This window comes from Trichomonas vaginalis, chromosome I, assembly GCF_026262505.1.
Source record: "Trichomonas vaginalis G3 chromosome I, whole genome shotgun sequence".
NCBI lineage: Eukaryota > Parabasalia > Trichomonadida > Trichomonadidae > Trichomonas > Trichomonas vaginalis.
In genome coordinates, this window is record NC_067203.1 from 13,854,461 (window position 1) to 13,869,182 (window position 14,722).

General features: G+C 33.2%; 7 protein-coding genes across 7 annotated transcripts; 2 read left to right on the forward strand and 5 right to left on the reverse strand.

The window, feature by feature from the left end:
* Positions 1 to 170: 170 nt before the first annotated feature.
* TVAGG3_0982670 (ubiquitinyl hydrolase protein) lies at positions 171 to 6,684 on the reverse strand (the record flags this gene model as incomplete). The annotated part of the gene is made up of 1 exon (XM_001323728.1): positions 647 to 6,334. The coding sequence occupies one exon, from the start codon at positions 6,332 to 6,334 to the stop codon at positions 647 to 649; it is 5,688 nt and encodes a 1,895-aa protein (XP_001323763.1).
* A 178-nt stretch (positions 6,685 to 6,862) lies between these two features.
* Positions 6,863 to 7,675, forward strand: TVAGG3_0982680 (RNA polymerase II transcription regulator recruiting protein; the record flags this gene model as incomplete). Its single annotated transcript, XM_001323729.1, has 1 exon — positions 6,863 to 7,675. The coding sequence occupies one exon, from the start codon at positions 6,863 to 6,865 to the stop codon at positions 7,673 to 7,675; it is 813 nt and encodes a 270-aa protein (XP_001323764.1).
* Positions 7,676 to 7,922: 247 nt separating this feature from the next.
* On the reverse strand, positions 7,923 to 8,515 carry TVAGG3_0982690 (structural constituent of ribosome; the record flags this gene model as incomplete). The annotated part of the gene is made up of 1 exon (XM_001323730.2): positions 7,979 to 8,515. One exon carries the CDS (start codon positions 8,513 to 8,515, stop codon positions 7,979 to 7,981), a length of 537 nt encoding a protein of 178 aa, XP_001323765.1.
* Positions 8,516 to 9,487: 972 nt separating this feature from the next.
* Positions 9,488 to 10,366, reverse strand: TVAGG3_0982700 (uncharacterized protein; the record flags this gene model as incomplete). Its single annotated transcript, XM_001323731.1, has 1 exon — positions 9,504 to 10,070. The coding sequence occupies one exon, from the start codon at positions 10,068 to 10,070 to the stop codon at positions 9,504 to 9,506; it is 567 nt and encodes a 188-aa protein (XP_001323766.1).
* Positions 10,367 to 10,420: 54 nt separating this feature from the next.
* On the forward strand, positions 10,421 to 11,015 carry TVAGG3_0982710 (uncharacterized protein; the record flags this gene model as incomplete). The annotated part of the gene is made up of 1 exon (XM_001323732.1): positions 10,435 to 10,821. The coding sequence occupies one exon, from the start codon at positions 10,435 to 10,437 to the stop codon at positions 10,819 to 10,821; it is 387 nt and encodes a 128-aa protein (XP_001323767.1).
* Positions 11,016 to 11,473: 458 nt separating this feature from the next.
* TVAGG3_0982720 (ankyrin repeat protein family) lies at positions 11,474 to 11,683 on the reverse strand (the record flags this gene model as incomplete). Its single annotated transcript, XM_001323733.1, has 1 exon — positions 11,474 to 11,683. One exon carries the CDS (start codon positions 11,681 to 11,683, stop codon positions 11,474 to 11,476), a length of 210 nt encoding a protein of 69 aa, XP_001323768.1.
* Positions 11,684 to 12,207: 524 nt separating this feature from the next.
* On the reverse strand, positions 12,208 to 14,520 carry TVAGG3_0982730 (Ankyrin repeat family; the record flags this gene model as incomplete). Its single annotated transcript, XM_001323734.1, has 1 exon — positions 12,208 to 14,520. The coding sequence occupies one exon, from the start codon at positions 14,518 to 14,520 to the stop codon at positions 12,208 to 12,210; it is 2,313 nt and encodes a 770-aa protein (XP_001323769.1).
* Positions 14,521 to 14,722: the final 202 nt, after the last annotated feature.

Consider the following 14,722-nt stretch of genomic DNA (forward strand, 5'->3'; position numbering starts at 1 on the left):
TTTTATGATAAATGTGACGGATTTAGCGATTCCAGAAAATCCGTAAGAAAGTGACATATTTTTTTTATCAAACAGACAATATTTCTCAATTTGTCTCATTGATATAGATAATGTATATGAATTGGCATATGAATTAAATCTTTTATTTCGATTCCATAAAAAATTAGGCTCGAAAATTAAGATTGTTGTTGAGTTACAGAAAATTAATGCTGAATTTAGCCTTGTATACAGCAGTAGAGCGAATGTCATCCACCGATTACTCCTGAATTTATTTTTTCACAAGTTGCTTGTTCGGGATAATTCATGAGGGGTGCCTAAATCACGTAATCTATATCATACATCGGCTCTTCATAACATTTTATTTCATTTTATCAGAAGCTTTCTTAATGATTCTTTACCATACCTCCAAAATTGTTTAGATCAATAAAAAGTACAGTTATTTATTCGTTTGTTCTATATGAATGAATTGTCCATACATATTATTTTAGCATTTTTCAAATTTACGCTTTGATATTTCCAATCAAAATTGATCTTGAAATGTTGATATGATGAATAATGTAAAAACTTTGTTTTAGCATTGAATAAAATTTATAAGATTTATTAATAAAACAAAAAGGAGGCAAAAAATATAAAAAAATAAAATAAATTATTTGGTTAACTTAGAATACCAAGGAATTGAAGCTATTTTCTTCATGAATGCCTTTTGTTCTGTGCAATTTGTCTGTTTCAATCTTTCAAATGCCTCTTTAACAACGCGATGAGAAGCAAATAACGGAGAATTAATAATTAAATCGAAAATTGATATCATGTATACTGCCAATTGTTTCTTCTTCTTTTCATTATTCGTGAAGAAGTCCCAGAGGCTTGTAGCCAAAGATAATTGTTCAAATCCGTTTCCATTATCCGGAATTTCAAATTCGCAAGAACCATACTTAGTTACAAAGTCAGCTAACAACAAGCAGTAGTCATTACTCTCTTCTGATAGATAATACTCTATGTTGGCCCTCAATAAATTCGAATTGACACTTTTTTCTCCACAAATCATCAAAAACAAAACCATTGAAGAATTTGTGATTTCCAGAGAAAGAATTTTATCAATTGTTGAAGGATCAACTTTATTGATGAAATCTCTAATGACTGCTGTTGTTCTTACCATGCACGTGACAATCTGAACAATTACATTTTCGTTGTCAATTTCATTCAAAACAGCGGCTAATGGCAAAAGTGAAGTGGACAAAGCAAAAGGTGCCAAACAACTAACTGTTGTAAGCAAATCCAAGTATTCTGTTACTACTTCAGGAGATTTGCTTAAATAGTCAATGCAAACAGGTATTTCTGCGATGATTTCCTGACACATTATTGATTCTTCACAAATTTTTTCATCCCAAATTTTTCCTCTTGCGAATTCCAAATTTAGGAATTTCATTGTTTCATCTGTTGGCTTTCCAACTGTTTGCTTGAGGAATGCTGCAACACTCTTGCGTTCTTTTTCTTCTGGAGAGAACAATGTCTTCATGATTGTGATTGTCAAAATTCTTGTGTCAACTTCTGGTTTCTGGAAAAATGTTTCTGTATCATCTGTTGTCGGAATAGTGATTTGCTGGAGAATCTGCTTTGTCTGGGGACTTGCATGCGTCTGGTCTTTGTATAAACTTGGTCTAATCTTAGCAATCTTTTGTAAAAGATCCATAAAAGTGTCACTTTTTCTTGCAGAATTTGTCAATCTGTTAATTCCGTCGATTGAAAAGATTGCGAAGATAGGAGCAGTTATTCCTTTCGTCATTAGCAAATCGTGGACAGGATCCATAAGTTTTGCAAATGCCGTGGAATGCTGCTTGGCCAATCCCTTGAAAATGTCCTTCAAACCGTCACTTTCCAAATAAGAAATAATCGTCAACAACAATTCTTCTTCGTTCGGCCAATCGAAATTGAAATCAGTGCATCTCGCGATCAAGTCCAATGTGAATGATGCAGATCTCTTGTGAGCGAACTCATCAGTGCATTTGATCAATGTGATGATGGATTGCGGGTTATCCATGAGTTTATCCAATGCTTTCATGACCAAACTCGAAATGTTGTTATAAGAAGAATCAGAAATGGAAATCAAGTTCGCAAATGTCTTTCCAAGTTTACTTCCTATGAGTTTGATGATGAAATTGGCTCTGTCTTTATTAGTTAAGATGGAGTTCTCAAAGAAAGAGCACCATTTAGATAAAATCTCGTCTTTTATGACACTGATTCTGAACAAACAAATGAAAGCCAATTCAATTGATTCCTGTGAGAAATTGGAGTTTTTAACGTGTTTCATCACAAAATCTAAAAATTGATGGGAATAGAAAACGACATTTGGCCAGAACTGAGCATTTTGTGTATCTATCATTTGTTGCAATGTTTTCTCTAAATGTGGTTTCTCAGGAACAATATCAGATCTCTTATAAAACAACAAATAACCTGTCCAAACTTTTTCTCTAACAGCAGAAGCATTTTCACCAACACCGAATGACCATTGTTTCATTTTCGTGACATCGAAGTACTCCAAGTTATGGTCATTGCAGTAATACCACTCTTTGTCATCACCTTGAACAATTGCGAAGTAATGGCCGTTGTCGACATCTCCTTCGTGAACAATTACTCCTGCAAGAGAATATCCGAAATCGCAATGAACAGATTGACTTCCCTGGGAAATTCTATTCGGATCCAAAGCGATTGGAAATGCGAATTCATGGATCAATTTGATTCTTTCGCCAACAGTATATTCGTATCTTTCTAATTGCAAAACTAAATAGTTCGGCCATTTGTTGATTCTTGGTTTACAAATGGCTTTTACTGTTGTTCCATCACCAACATTGTAATCAACAATATAACCGCTAAAATGCTTCTTAAATCCTTCATCTATATTTGTGAGATCATTAATAGGAACAGTCAAATGATAGAAGTTATTTGTTTGTGAACTCAATTCCTTTCCATCGGAAATACTCACGTAAGCCAATGTTGATTCGCCTTCGAGTTCTTTTATGATGTCATTGTCTTGGCCAATTGACTTTGAAAGGTTTTCTATCATGTTGGAATTATAAAAAATAAGTGCATCGTCTTGTATATCAGGATTAAATGAATCTAATGTTTCTACAAACGATCTGACACTTAATGCACCTTCAACAGTGTATCTCATGCGTGCAAGGAGTTCTCTCAGCTGCATAACAAATGGTGGATAGTCATTACCTTGTAAAGAAAGTATTTTATTCGATACATTTGGTAATGCATTCACACATTGTAAGACAGCGTTGATATAACAGGTGGAACCAAGGTTGTATAGACCAGATCTAGCTCTGTATGTGAAATCATCACTGAATTTGAGGTAAACGGATGGAATTGATGGAATCTGATTCACATGAGTTAAAAGAATCGATGTTGACAGGTCATTTTGAAGGAAATTAAAGGCAGCTTCACGGGATTCGCTGGATAAAATGAATGGACTGATTGGTTTTTCTACTGTTGGCATCATAAATAGTCTTTTTATGACTAATTCTGTTGTTTCTTTGGTTTTCGGGATCAAAGAGAGCAATTGGATGAGAGTTTCATCGGGATCAATGTAGTAGGAGTCTTCATATTGTGGTAAATCTTCAAAGAAAGGTGTGAAAATGTCGGAATTAAGTTTAAATAACTTCAGAGCTTCAAAGAACTGCTCCGTATTAGCTCTATAATTAACTTTGATCGCATCTGGAAGACATGCAACAAAAGGATCTGGATCTGTGGTCTTTTTGGCTAATTCAAGGAACATTTGCCTCAAAGGAACGGACTTACTCATAATCATGCCTCTTCTAATCATGTCCGCTGTAAAGACAAATTCGTTAACTATCTTCGGGAAGAATTTTACGGCAATTGACATTGAGATATGATCTAATGGAGAAGCAACTAAGACTTCTACGATTCCCTGTGCAACATCGTTAGGAATTGCATCGTTTGTGAGGGCGATCGCGTAAGGAAGGACCTTTGAAGAGCCAACAAATTCCATTGGGTTGCATCCTTCGCCGACAACGACTTTTTGAAGGGGTGTTGTGACACTAGAGGTCTTGATTGGGGCCAAAAGCATCAAAATCTGGAAAATTCTTTCAGATGTTGGTGAAACAAAATCTAAAACTTTCATCATTGCATCGATACCTGTTTTGGCAAGGTATCTGATAAACGTAGGTTCAGTATTCATCCTTTCTTTGTTCTCAACTTGCTTCATTACTAATTTTATATTCTTATTTCCAATGAAACTCAATTCTGTAAGCGGCATTCCATATAATATCGGTGTCTCTACGCCATCGTTAATGAAATACAAGTCAAAATTGTTGATAGGAGTGCCGGAATCTCTAGAAACTCTCCAATAGATGTAGCGAGAGGAATGGAAGGGATGGAATATCATGGTCATCTTCTTATTTATGTCTTTGACCGTAAATTGTTGACTTAATGACTGTGGAGACTTGCATTCGAAGAAATCTGTTTCATAAAGCACGGATTCGTAGATCATCCTTGAAGCGTTATCACATTTGTCTGGATCAGAAAGGTGCTGAACAAGAGGGTCTACAAATTTGTGAACATTGTCCGCTTTTTGGTGAATTTTACTAAATATGATATTAACAGCCCATTTTGCGAGCTTTGGCTTAACAGTATCTGTTGCTATCTTGAAAACAAATTTTTCTATGAGGTCTTTATCAACAGCTCTTTCAGTAATAATATCAACCAAAATTGGAAGAGTTGTTGGGCAGTTTGAGTAGTCAATATTACCTAAGAGTTCGATAATCTCCTTTTCTGGAAGCTCTTCGGCTTGGGCGAGCCAATGAGACAAAATTCTGATCAATCCAGGAGGAATAGAACGTTTTGCATCGAACATGCTCTGCAGAATCATCTTGAACATGGTAAGTAGTAAGTTTTTGCTATCAATATTGAAGATAATACTTGAAAACATGTCTAATGAAGGTAAAAGTTCGGGATTTGTAATGGAAACATTGGCCAATTTGAGCAAAAAGTTACTTGTGTCCTTAAGATAAGACGCGTTCTTGTAGAAATAAGCAATTTTCTGGATTAATTGGATATTATTTGTATCATCCAAAGCATTTTGAATGAGTTTGCGAACAGAATCATTCATTATCAATCCTTTCATTGATAGAGGAGATAGTTTGTCTTGATCTCTCATCAATCTCTCGAATAAAATTTTTGAAAAAGAATTTGTTAGCGGAATAACCTGAATTAATGTCATAATAAGGCGCGCATTGAAATGATCCGATGAAATAATAAAGTCTGCAATCGGTTCCGGCGATTCTTTCATATCTAATATTAATCCATTTACTAAATTGCAATGATACTCGTCAAACAACGATTTCTGGGACAGAATACTAAGAATCTCAGTTGCTGTGAACGGCATGTTCGCTGAAAGCTTTGGTAACATCGATGCAACTGTTTGCATCAATTTCGGATGTTTTGAAGTAACTGGTTGGCTCAAAATCTCAATAACCGCTTTTTTAACGGCTTCTGATTCTAATGCTTGAGGTAATTCGAGAACATTTATAGCGACATTGTTTGATGACGTTTGTTTTAGCATAATTTCGCAAAGAAATGCCATAATGGTATTAGATATCGTAGGTATTAATCGAATTAAGTCAAGAAGATACTGTGGTCCAACTTGAATATCAGGATATTTGACAAGATGAGGAATAAAGCATTTAATGATTTGTTCTAAGATAGCAGTAGCTGATGTAGGTTGTAATAAGTTGAATAGACATTTGGAAAATTGTATGAAACCTGAGATTGTCGTGTTTGTCAATTGATCAGATGAACAAACTTCGAAGAAATGACGAAATATGTTTAGTTTGAACACTTCTTCGATTAGTTTTTGTTGGTATTTGGATAATTTCTTGACATTTGGCTGCAGAAATTCATCAGGGTTGGAAAATTCGTAGATTTTATTAATATATTCTTCGTCTTCTGGCGGATTGAATGAAAAAGATTGAAGATCACGAAATTCTTTTGGTAAAACATTGCAAATGCCGCTAAGGAGTTTGCCAATTAGATCAATTACGGTTATTAACTGTACATAATTATGAATAAAAGTTAAACCTTGTTCTTCTAATGAAGAAGGAAGCTTTCCGTCAACAACGATTGCTGATAATATAAGTGGTGTGAGTTTTTCGATAAAAGTGTTCGATTTTTGAGGAGGTTGTCTCGAATTTAGCCCAATTATTTTCGAGATAACGTCATTGATCGTGTTTATGAATTCAGCTGATATTGTTGACTCTTTTAGCTTGCTAACGACTTCAGTTTCTGTAGGAAATTGAATGTTGTTCTCAAGCATTTTTTATAAATTTATTAGAAGAAAAAAAAAACTGACCAAAAAGGCGCCATCACTAATGGTATATGTCTTTTACAAAAATAGATACATATGCATGCAATGATGCACAAAAGTTATCTTTCGGAGGTAATGGTCTTTCAGATATGAATATTCGTCAACTAAAAATCGAATCATAGCAAATAAAAACATATTGCATGAGCTGAACTCTTCTAGTATAGCAATGTTTTGGAATGAAAATTGCTATTTTTGATGAAATAACGCTGAAATTATTATCAATTTCGCTTTATTTAGTGATTTCTTGCTTAATTTTTGATGCTTTACTAATTATTAATCCATAATAAGATGATACAATAGCTACAAATAGCTGATATTCGATTTTTTATGGTTGAAATTTATTAAAATTAGAAATTCATTTTTATTAAAATAATAAATATGTATGCCAAGTAGATTCATATTTAATTCATTTTATTGAATAATTTTATTGGTGGATAAAAAAGTGACATACAAAATAGGCAAGGCAAAAAGTGCCAAATGGAATCTCAAGAACAATTTTCTCAAGAGAGTTCTAGGCATAGACATCGTCATCGCCATTATCACAAGCACCGCAAACATATAATTTCTGAAGAACCAGACCCAATTTTATTAGAAGTTACTGAAAATGAACGAAATGAAATTAATCAAGAAAATTCTAATGAATCAATTGATAAAGAAGCAGAAGAAAGTCAAATAAATGAACATCAAGAGCAAGAAAATGACAATCAACCAGAAGAACAAGCTCAAAAAAGGCAAGAATCAGTTTTAAATGAGCCAGCTAGACCAATAAGAGTCTTCAGACCGGATCCTATCCATAAAGAAAGAGAAAGCAAAGTACCATTTTATAGTAAATTGCACTTTACAAGAGAAGAAGACCAAATAATTTTAGATAACTATGTTGGACGTAATACTGACTGGAGTCATATCGCTTCCTTGTTATCTAAGCGATCAGCCAAAAACTGTAAAGATAGGTATTTTCAATACCTTGATCCTTCAATTAACAATGATCCATGGACTGAACAAGAAAAGATTAAATTACATGAATTAGTCAAGAGATTCGGAACAGACTGGAGAGTTATACAAAAGTTTTTTGTAGGAAAAACAATTACTAACTTGAAAAACACTTTTACTTCATACTGCAAGAGAAAAGATATTGATAAAACAGAATATCTACAAAAAGCCGAGCGTAGGAGAATACAAAGGCGAAATAAAGAATTACCAAGATTAACTGATGAAGAAATTGTTGCTCTTTCAAGAGAACTAGCTCCTATTGTTGAACAGGAGTTCCAAAATTTGTTTAAAGATTTGTAATGTTTATTTTGTAAACTTTTATTTCTTTTATTTTATGTTTTTAAAACAAAATTAGTCATTTTATCTGTATGAGTTTAGGGCTTATTAAACATAACCATATTAATGTATAGAGTCTTTGAGATTTTTTTTGAAGAATTAATCTGAGTGATTTTCGGAATTTGGAGCAGTAGAAATGAATTGTCCTTATATGTAGAGGATAAATATGATATATAAATGAACGACCATTTTAAAAATTAAATTTTGAATTTTTTTGTATTGGAATGATAAAAGAAGTTTAACTAAAGAGTAGTTTGATCAAATTCTTTATTGAGAAACACCATTCTTGCGCTCACGGACACGGCGGCTACGAGCACGGCGAGCATCGATCTGAGACTGGAGGGTCTTTTCACGAAGGTTCTCAGCCTTGAGTGTCTGGATGTGCTCAACAAGGTTGCGGCGGTTACGGAACTCGTTACCCTTGGCCTTGAGGTAGAGCTTGCGGTAAAGGTGGCAATCGATTTCATTACGCTTTCTGTAGTCGACCAAAACCTTCCTAAGGACGCGAATGCGGCGGATCCACTGGAACTTGCCTGTAAGGCGGGCATTTCTGCCACCACGGCGCTTACCGTAGCCTGTGTGGCGGCCAAGGCGCTTAGCAAGGATGCGCTTTGTGTGGCGAGCACCGGAGTGGACCTTAACTGGGCGCTTGACGATGATGCCATCATTGATGAGCTTACGGATCTGCTGGCGAGAGTTTGCCATGGCGATTGTTGAGACTTCGGAGTCATCCATCCAAACACGGCGAACACCACAGTCAAGAACGGAGGCAGCAAGGCGCTTCTGAAGCTTGAGGCTGGACATGAAAAAGGAACGACCGTGTCCTAACCGTAACGATAGACCTTGGTCGATTATAAGATTTCTTTTTAAAATAATATCATTTATCTTAAATAAACCATGTTCACTCAGATTCTTTCATTAAAACTTGTATCTTCAAATATTTCAAATTTTGAAATTCTTTATTTACAAAATCGAGTGTCACAAACATTACCAATTAGTTAACCTCAGCGTTACATTAATTGCCAGAAGCCTTGCTATGCAGGTTTTTGCTACTTTGAATTCAATATAATTAAATTAACAGTATATCTTGTTATTTCAATAAACTCATGCATAATAAATGCATTGACAATACATGGAGAAGATTTTCTCAAATTTCTATAGCTATCACATAACGAATATGATAAAGCTTCATCCACTCTCTGAATAAATTATTTGGTCGGGTCCCCAAAGCGACATCCTTAAGATGAAAAATGAAATTAAAATTAAAGATGTTTTTATCCTATATCAAAGAGAATGTGTTTGTAGACCCCCTCAAATGATTTTCTTGCAGGATTTGAAGAATTTTTGACTAGTCATTAAAAAAAAATTGCATGAATTTGTGAAATTCAACTTATGGTTTAAATGAATTACTAAATGGATTCAAATTATAAGGACATGCATTATAATGCTAAATATGTATTCCGGGTATCAGATAGGAGTTACTTATATTTACATGAAATCATTGAATATTATTTTAATTAAAGACACAAGAACTAACATCGCAGACAATGGAATAATCCGCACAATATCTTCTGTTCACCTAATCTGTTTTTCATATCTAGACAATATTCATTCAGGAATCTTGAATGCACAAAGTCTTTCTGTCAGCAAAACAAGTTCATTAAATATAGACTTTGATGGTACTCTATGGTTTGATTTCTAAACAAACAATTTTCTTTGTTTTATTAGAATTGAATTTTCAAACAAATAAACAAACAATAATAACTATGAAAGAATATAATATAAAAGATGATTATAAAGCAGTTTGTATTGGCTTTGGTCTCTCATATTTCTTCCTTGATACGCGGGTTGGCCTTTCTGTTTGAGCAGAAACAACTGATGGAGCAACACGAGATTCTGTAAGAGGTGCGTTGACAACACCTCTTGGGAAAATTTGAGCATAAGATTTTCCGTTTGGAGAGCGTGGACCACCTTTTGGTGTGCGAGAGCCTTCGGGAAGCATTGATTGTGTTTCACGGCGTACAAATCTGAATCCTGTATGCGGCATTTCAGACTGAGCTTCTGGTGCAAATCGAATTCTGCCAAATCCATCACCTGTAGGTGAAAGTGGAATATCACGAGTAGAAACAGCAAATTCGCGTTCTGCAAATGCTGATTCTGGTAAAATCGCAGCCTTTCTCCCAGATCCTTGTGATGAACGCGCTTGTTCAGCAAGAAGCGCTTCTTCTCTGGCTTTGATTTGTGCTTCCTCTTCCTCCTGTTTCTTTTTCTTTTCTTCCACGTGTTCTGCATTCCAAACAAGCAATTCACTAACTATATCTGTGTTGCTCTGTAAATTTAGATCTTCAATATTACCCATAGATCCAAATTTTATATTTGATTGTTCTTTTTCAATGTTGAATGATTCTTTTGTCAATTCTAAAAATTGATATTTTTGTAGGAATTTTAATACAATTTGAAATGCAATAGAATTAGATTTACTGTCTTTTGATGTGATTTTTGATTTGAGTCGCTCATTATTATTTGATTTAAATACTGCTTTACAGATTTCATTCATATATAAGACATTTAATCGATTTGTATTTCCAGATTGGTTCATTTCATCCATAATATACCGTTGCATTCTTTTTGTGGTCTCTGAAACATTGCTTCTTGTGTTACTCATAATTTTCTATGCTAACGTATACAGTTTTTATTTGACATGTAAATTTTTTGTCATTTTTATGCTTAGCACAATTTATACAGAAACAAAGCAATTTTCAGAAAAATGTGGTATTCAGCAAGAAGTAAAAGATGCATCAATTAGCTATGCAGAACAAATTGTTAAAAATTTGTTAGATCCAGAACATAATCAACCCGTGAAAGACTTTGAAGGAATTAAATTTACCAATCAATCACCTGATCAAGATGAATTCATTTTCGTTCATGATTTCTTTAAGACATCACATTTAGATTTTCCATCTCAAATTCTTGCATTCGAATCACAGCATCCTGGATTTAAATATAGTCGCAGGGAAGTATGTCAGCGATTTGGCCTGAATACAAATGATGACGCTCCGTTATTAGTTCAGCTTATCAAGATGAGGCAACAATACCAAAACTTATGCTGATTTATATCTTTACATAACTTTTCATGTATTGAAATCAGTCAAATCCACTTTCTTACAGATTTCAAATTAATTTTTGAGTCTATTTAGAAATTAGATCAAACATTACTATTTGGATTTATCCTATCTTATCTTATGTTAATTAAATATTATATTTTGTATCATAATGAACATCCCTTTGCTTTTAGCAAAAATATATTTATTATATAACATCAATTTTCGTTATAAACATTTGTCATTTATAAACGATTTTTATATCAATTTTTATGATATTCTATTTATTTCAAATCAATTTTATCACTGTTGCCCCGAGAATTCTGAAAAATGACCTAATTTGACTACTTACTTATTTGACCAAATGTCTTAGCTAATAGAAATATCCATCTATAAATAAAGGTAGTTCAGCAAAATTTTCTCGCTCAATTTTCAATTTTGTAAATGGATATATATACTTTCCACCTCCTAAGGCCCTGTAAGGTCTCAATTTTTTTATTGAGGTGCTGCTACGAGATCACTTTACTAAGGAAAGGATAGTAACATTCAAAAGATTCAATTTGAAATTCATAATATGAAATAATGATTCTATTTGAAATCATAACATAAATATTAATAGAATAAAGTTATGGAAATTCACAAATCTTTAAAAAGATATCTATTATTTGGCTCCAATAGATATTAGATATTGTTTTACATTACTATCGCAATCAACAGCTTCCTTGTCAGCTCCAATTGAAATAAGATATTTAGCCACTCCCAATTTAGAATTATATAAAGCGACGTAGAGGGTAGTACACCCACGGGAATCTCTTGCTTCTTTGTTGCATCCGCTTTCAATGAGAGATTTGACAGCTTCGAGTTCTCCCATAATATAGTACTTAAATGAAGTTTATGTTCTGTTTCATTTTGATTGGGGTTTGAATACAAAGAAGATTGGGGAGAAAATGGTTGTTGGCTTGCGTACTGTAAATATTTGGGAGTATATGGTTGTTGGCTTTGAGCTTTTAATAGAATCAAGCTCTGCTTGAAGTTTTTGGATTTTTCCCCTTTGATTCCGAAATATCTTTCTTTATTTGTTTAAAAATATCAATAACACTATCCAATATTTTCATCTTCACATATTTTTGAATTAATTTAAGAATTGAAATTGCTTCTTCGAAGCTATGAGCTGATATCTTAGCATTTCGAGCACAATTATATCTTTATTTTAACAGCAGAAAAGTATAACAACCATATTAGGCACAATATAAAGATTTACGGTTACTTTTTCCCGACCGAAAAATAAAAGAGTTGCGAAAAAATTGCTTTATGTATAGAATAAGTGGAAAAGCTTAACTATTTTTTATTCCTAATAAAATTCATCTTCGAAAATACCAGAAAAAGAATTGTATCTTATGTAAGAACATTATTTGCACCATGTGAAATGAGAACTTCAGCAATTTCTGTATTGTTTTTATTAGCTGCAATATGAAGTGCGGTTTTTCCATTTTTGGTTTTTTCATTGATATTCGCACCATGTGAAATGAGAACTTCAGCAATTTCTGTATTGTTTTTATTAGCTGCAATATGAAGTGCGGTTTCTCCATTTTTGGTTTTTTCATTGATATTCGCACCATGTGAAATGAGAACTTCAGCAATTTCTGTATTGTTTTTATTAGCTGCAATATGAAGTGCGGTTTCTCCATTTTTGGTTTTTTCATTGATATTCGCACCATGTGAAATGAGAACTTCAGCAATTTCTGTATTGTTTTTATTAGCTGCAATATGAAGTGCGGTTTCTCCATTTTTGGTTTTTTCATTGATATTCGCACCATGTGAAATGAGAACTTCAGCAATTTCTGTATTGTTTTTATTAGCTGCAATATGAAGTGCGGTTTCTCCATTTTTGGTTTTTTCATTGATATTCGCACCATGTGAAATGAGAACTTCAGCAATTTCTGTATTGTTTTTATTAGCTGCAATATGAAGTGCGGTTTCTCCATTTTTGGTTTTTTCATTGATATTCGCACCATGTGAAATGAGAACTTCAGCAATTTCTGTATTGTTTTTATTAGCTGCAATATGAAGTGCGGTTTCTCCATTTTTGGTTTTTTCATTGATATTCGCACCATGTGAAATGAGAACTTCGGCAGCTTCTTTACTATTACTCCGAGCTGCATTATGAAGGGCTGTTTCTCCATTTTTGGTTTTTTCATTGATATTCGCACCATGTGAAATGAGAACTTCGGCAGCTTCTTTACTATTATACCATGCTGCATTATGAAGGGCTGTTTCTCCATATTTATTTTTTTCATTGATATTCGCACCATGTGAAATGAGAACTTCGGCAGCTTCTTTACTATTATACCATGCTGCATTATGAAGGGCTGTTTCTCCATTTTTGGTTTTTTCATTGATATTCGCACCATGTGAAATGAGAACTTCGGCAGCTTCTTTACTATTATACCATGCTGCATTATGAAGGGCTGTTTCTCCATATTTATTTTTTTCATTGATATTCGCACCATGTGAAATGAGAACTTCGGCAGCTTCTTTACTATTACTCCGAGCTGCATTATGAAGGGCTGTTTCTCCATATTTATTTTTTTCATTGATATTCGCACCATGTGAAATGAGAACTTCGGCAGCTTCTTTACTATTACTCCGAGCTGCATTATGAAGGGCTGTTTCTCCATATTTATTTTTTTCATTGATATTCGCACCATGTGAAATGAGAACTTCGGCAGCTTCTTTACTATTACTCCGAGCTGCATTATGGAGGGCTGTTTCTCCATTTTTGTTTTTTTCATTGATGTTTACGCCGTGTGAAAGGAAGTATTCGAAAAGGGATGGTATATTAAATATAGGTGTATAAACAAAGCATTTGTTTATATCATTGGTTTGATCGAAATGAACTAAAAATGATTCAAGATTATGAAATGCTCCACAATCAAATAGATCAATTTCAATATTGTATTCATTCATCAAGAATGTAACAAAATCAATGTTATGTGAAATAATTGCATATATCATGCATGCTTCATTTGGTTTTTGGTATTTCAAACATTCACTCATGATCTCTGGATTTCTTCCTAAAAATGAAAGTTCTAAACATGTTTCAGTTATTTCGGATTTAAATTTCGTTCTTAATAACTTGAAACAATTAACAGCTCCATGGTAACAACATAATTCAAGTAATGAATATCCTTTATTAGAATATGGATATAATCTGCTTTCAAGCTTTTGATTTTCATCAAATTCATCTCTTTCCGTGAATATGATGAATCTTTCTTTGTCATTATTCATAATTACTCTGTATATTGTATTCTCTGTATAAATATCGAGATTTTTAAAATCATATTTTCCGAAATCCGAAGATTTGTCTAATATAATTCCATATTCTTTATAAAATAGGAAGTTTGAAATAGTTATGACGTTGTTGACCTCTTTGACATGATATTCATCTGATAAGAGTTTAGCAAGAAATAAATATGACTTCGCATAGTGATTATTATAAGGAACAAGATTTAAAATGGTTTGTATCATATTTTGGGGAGGATATTTATTTGAATCGATCAATTCTGTTTTGATCATTTTGTAAATCGTGTTTAATTCTTCTTCTTTTTCTGTTTTCAACTGATATAACGTATTGAATATATCGATATAGTATTTGTAGTTACTTCGCAATTCGCTGTATTTGTTTGGATGAGCGTCTTGGTTGGACATTAATAATTTTTATAAAGGACACATTTGCATTTTACCATATAAATACCACTTAAATTAGAAGAAAATAAATCCTATGTTATATACGTGGAAAACAGTGACTGCAAAGATTTCTGATATAATTTATGAATTTTGATTAAATCTATCAATTAGAAACGGCATGATAACAATATGAAAGTCTAGAGCAATAGGATTGTCATTCGGA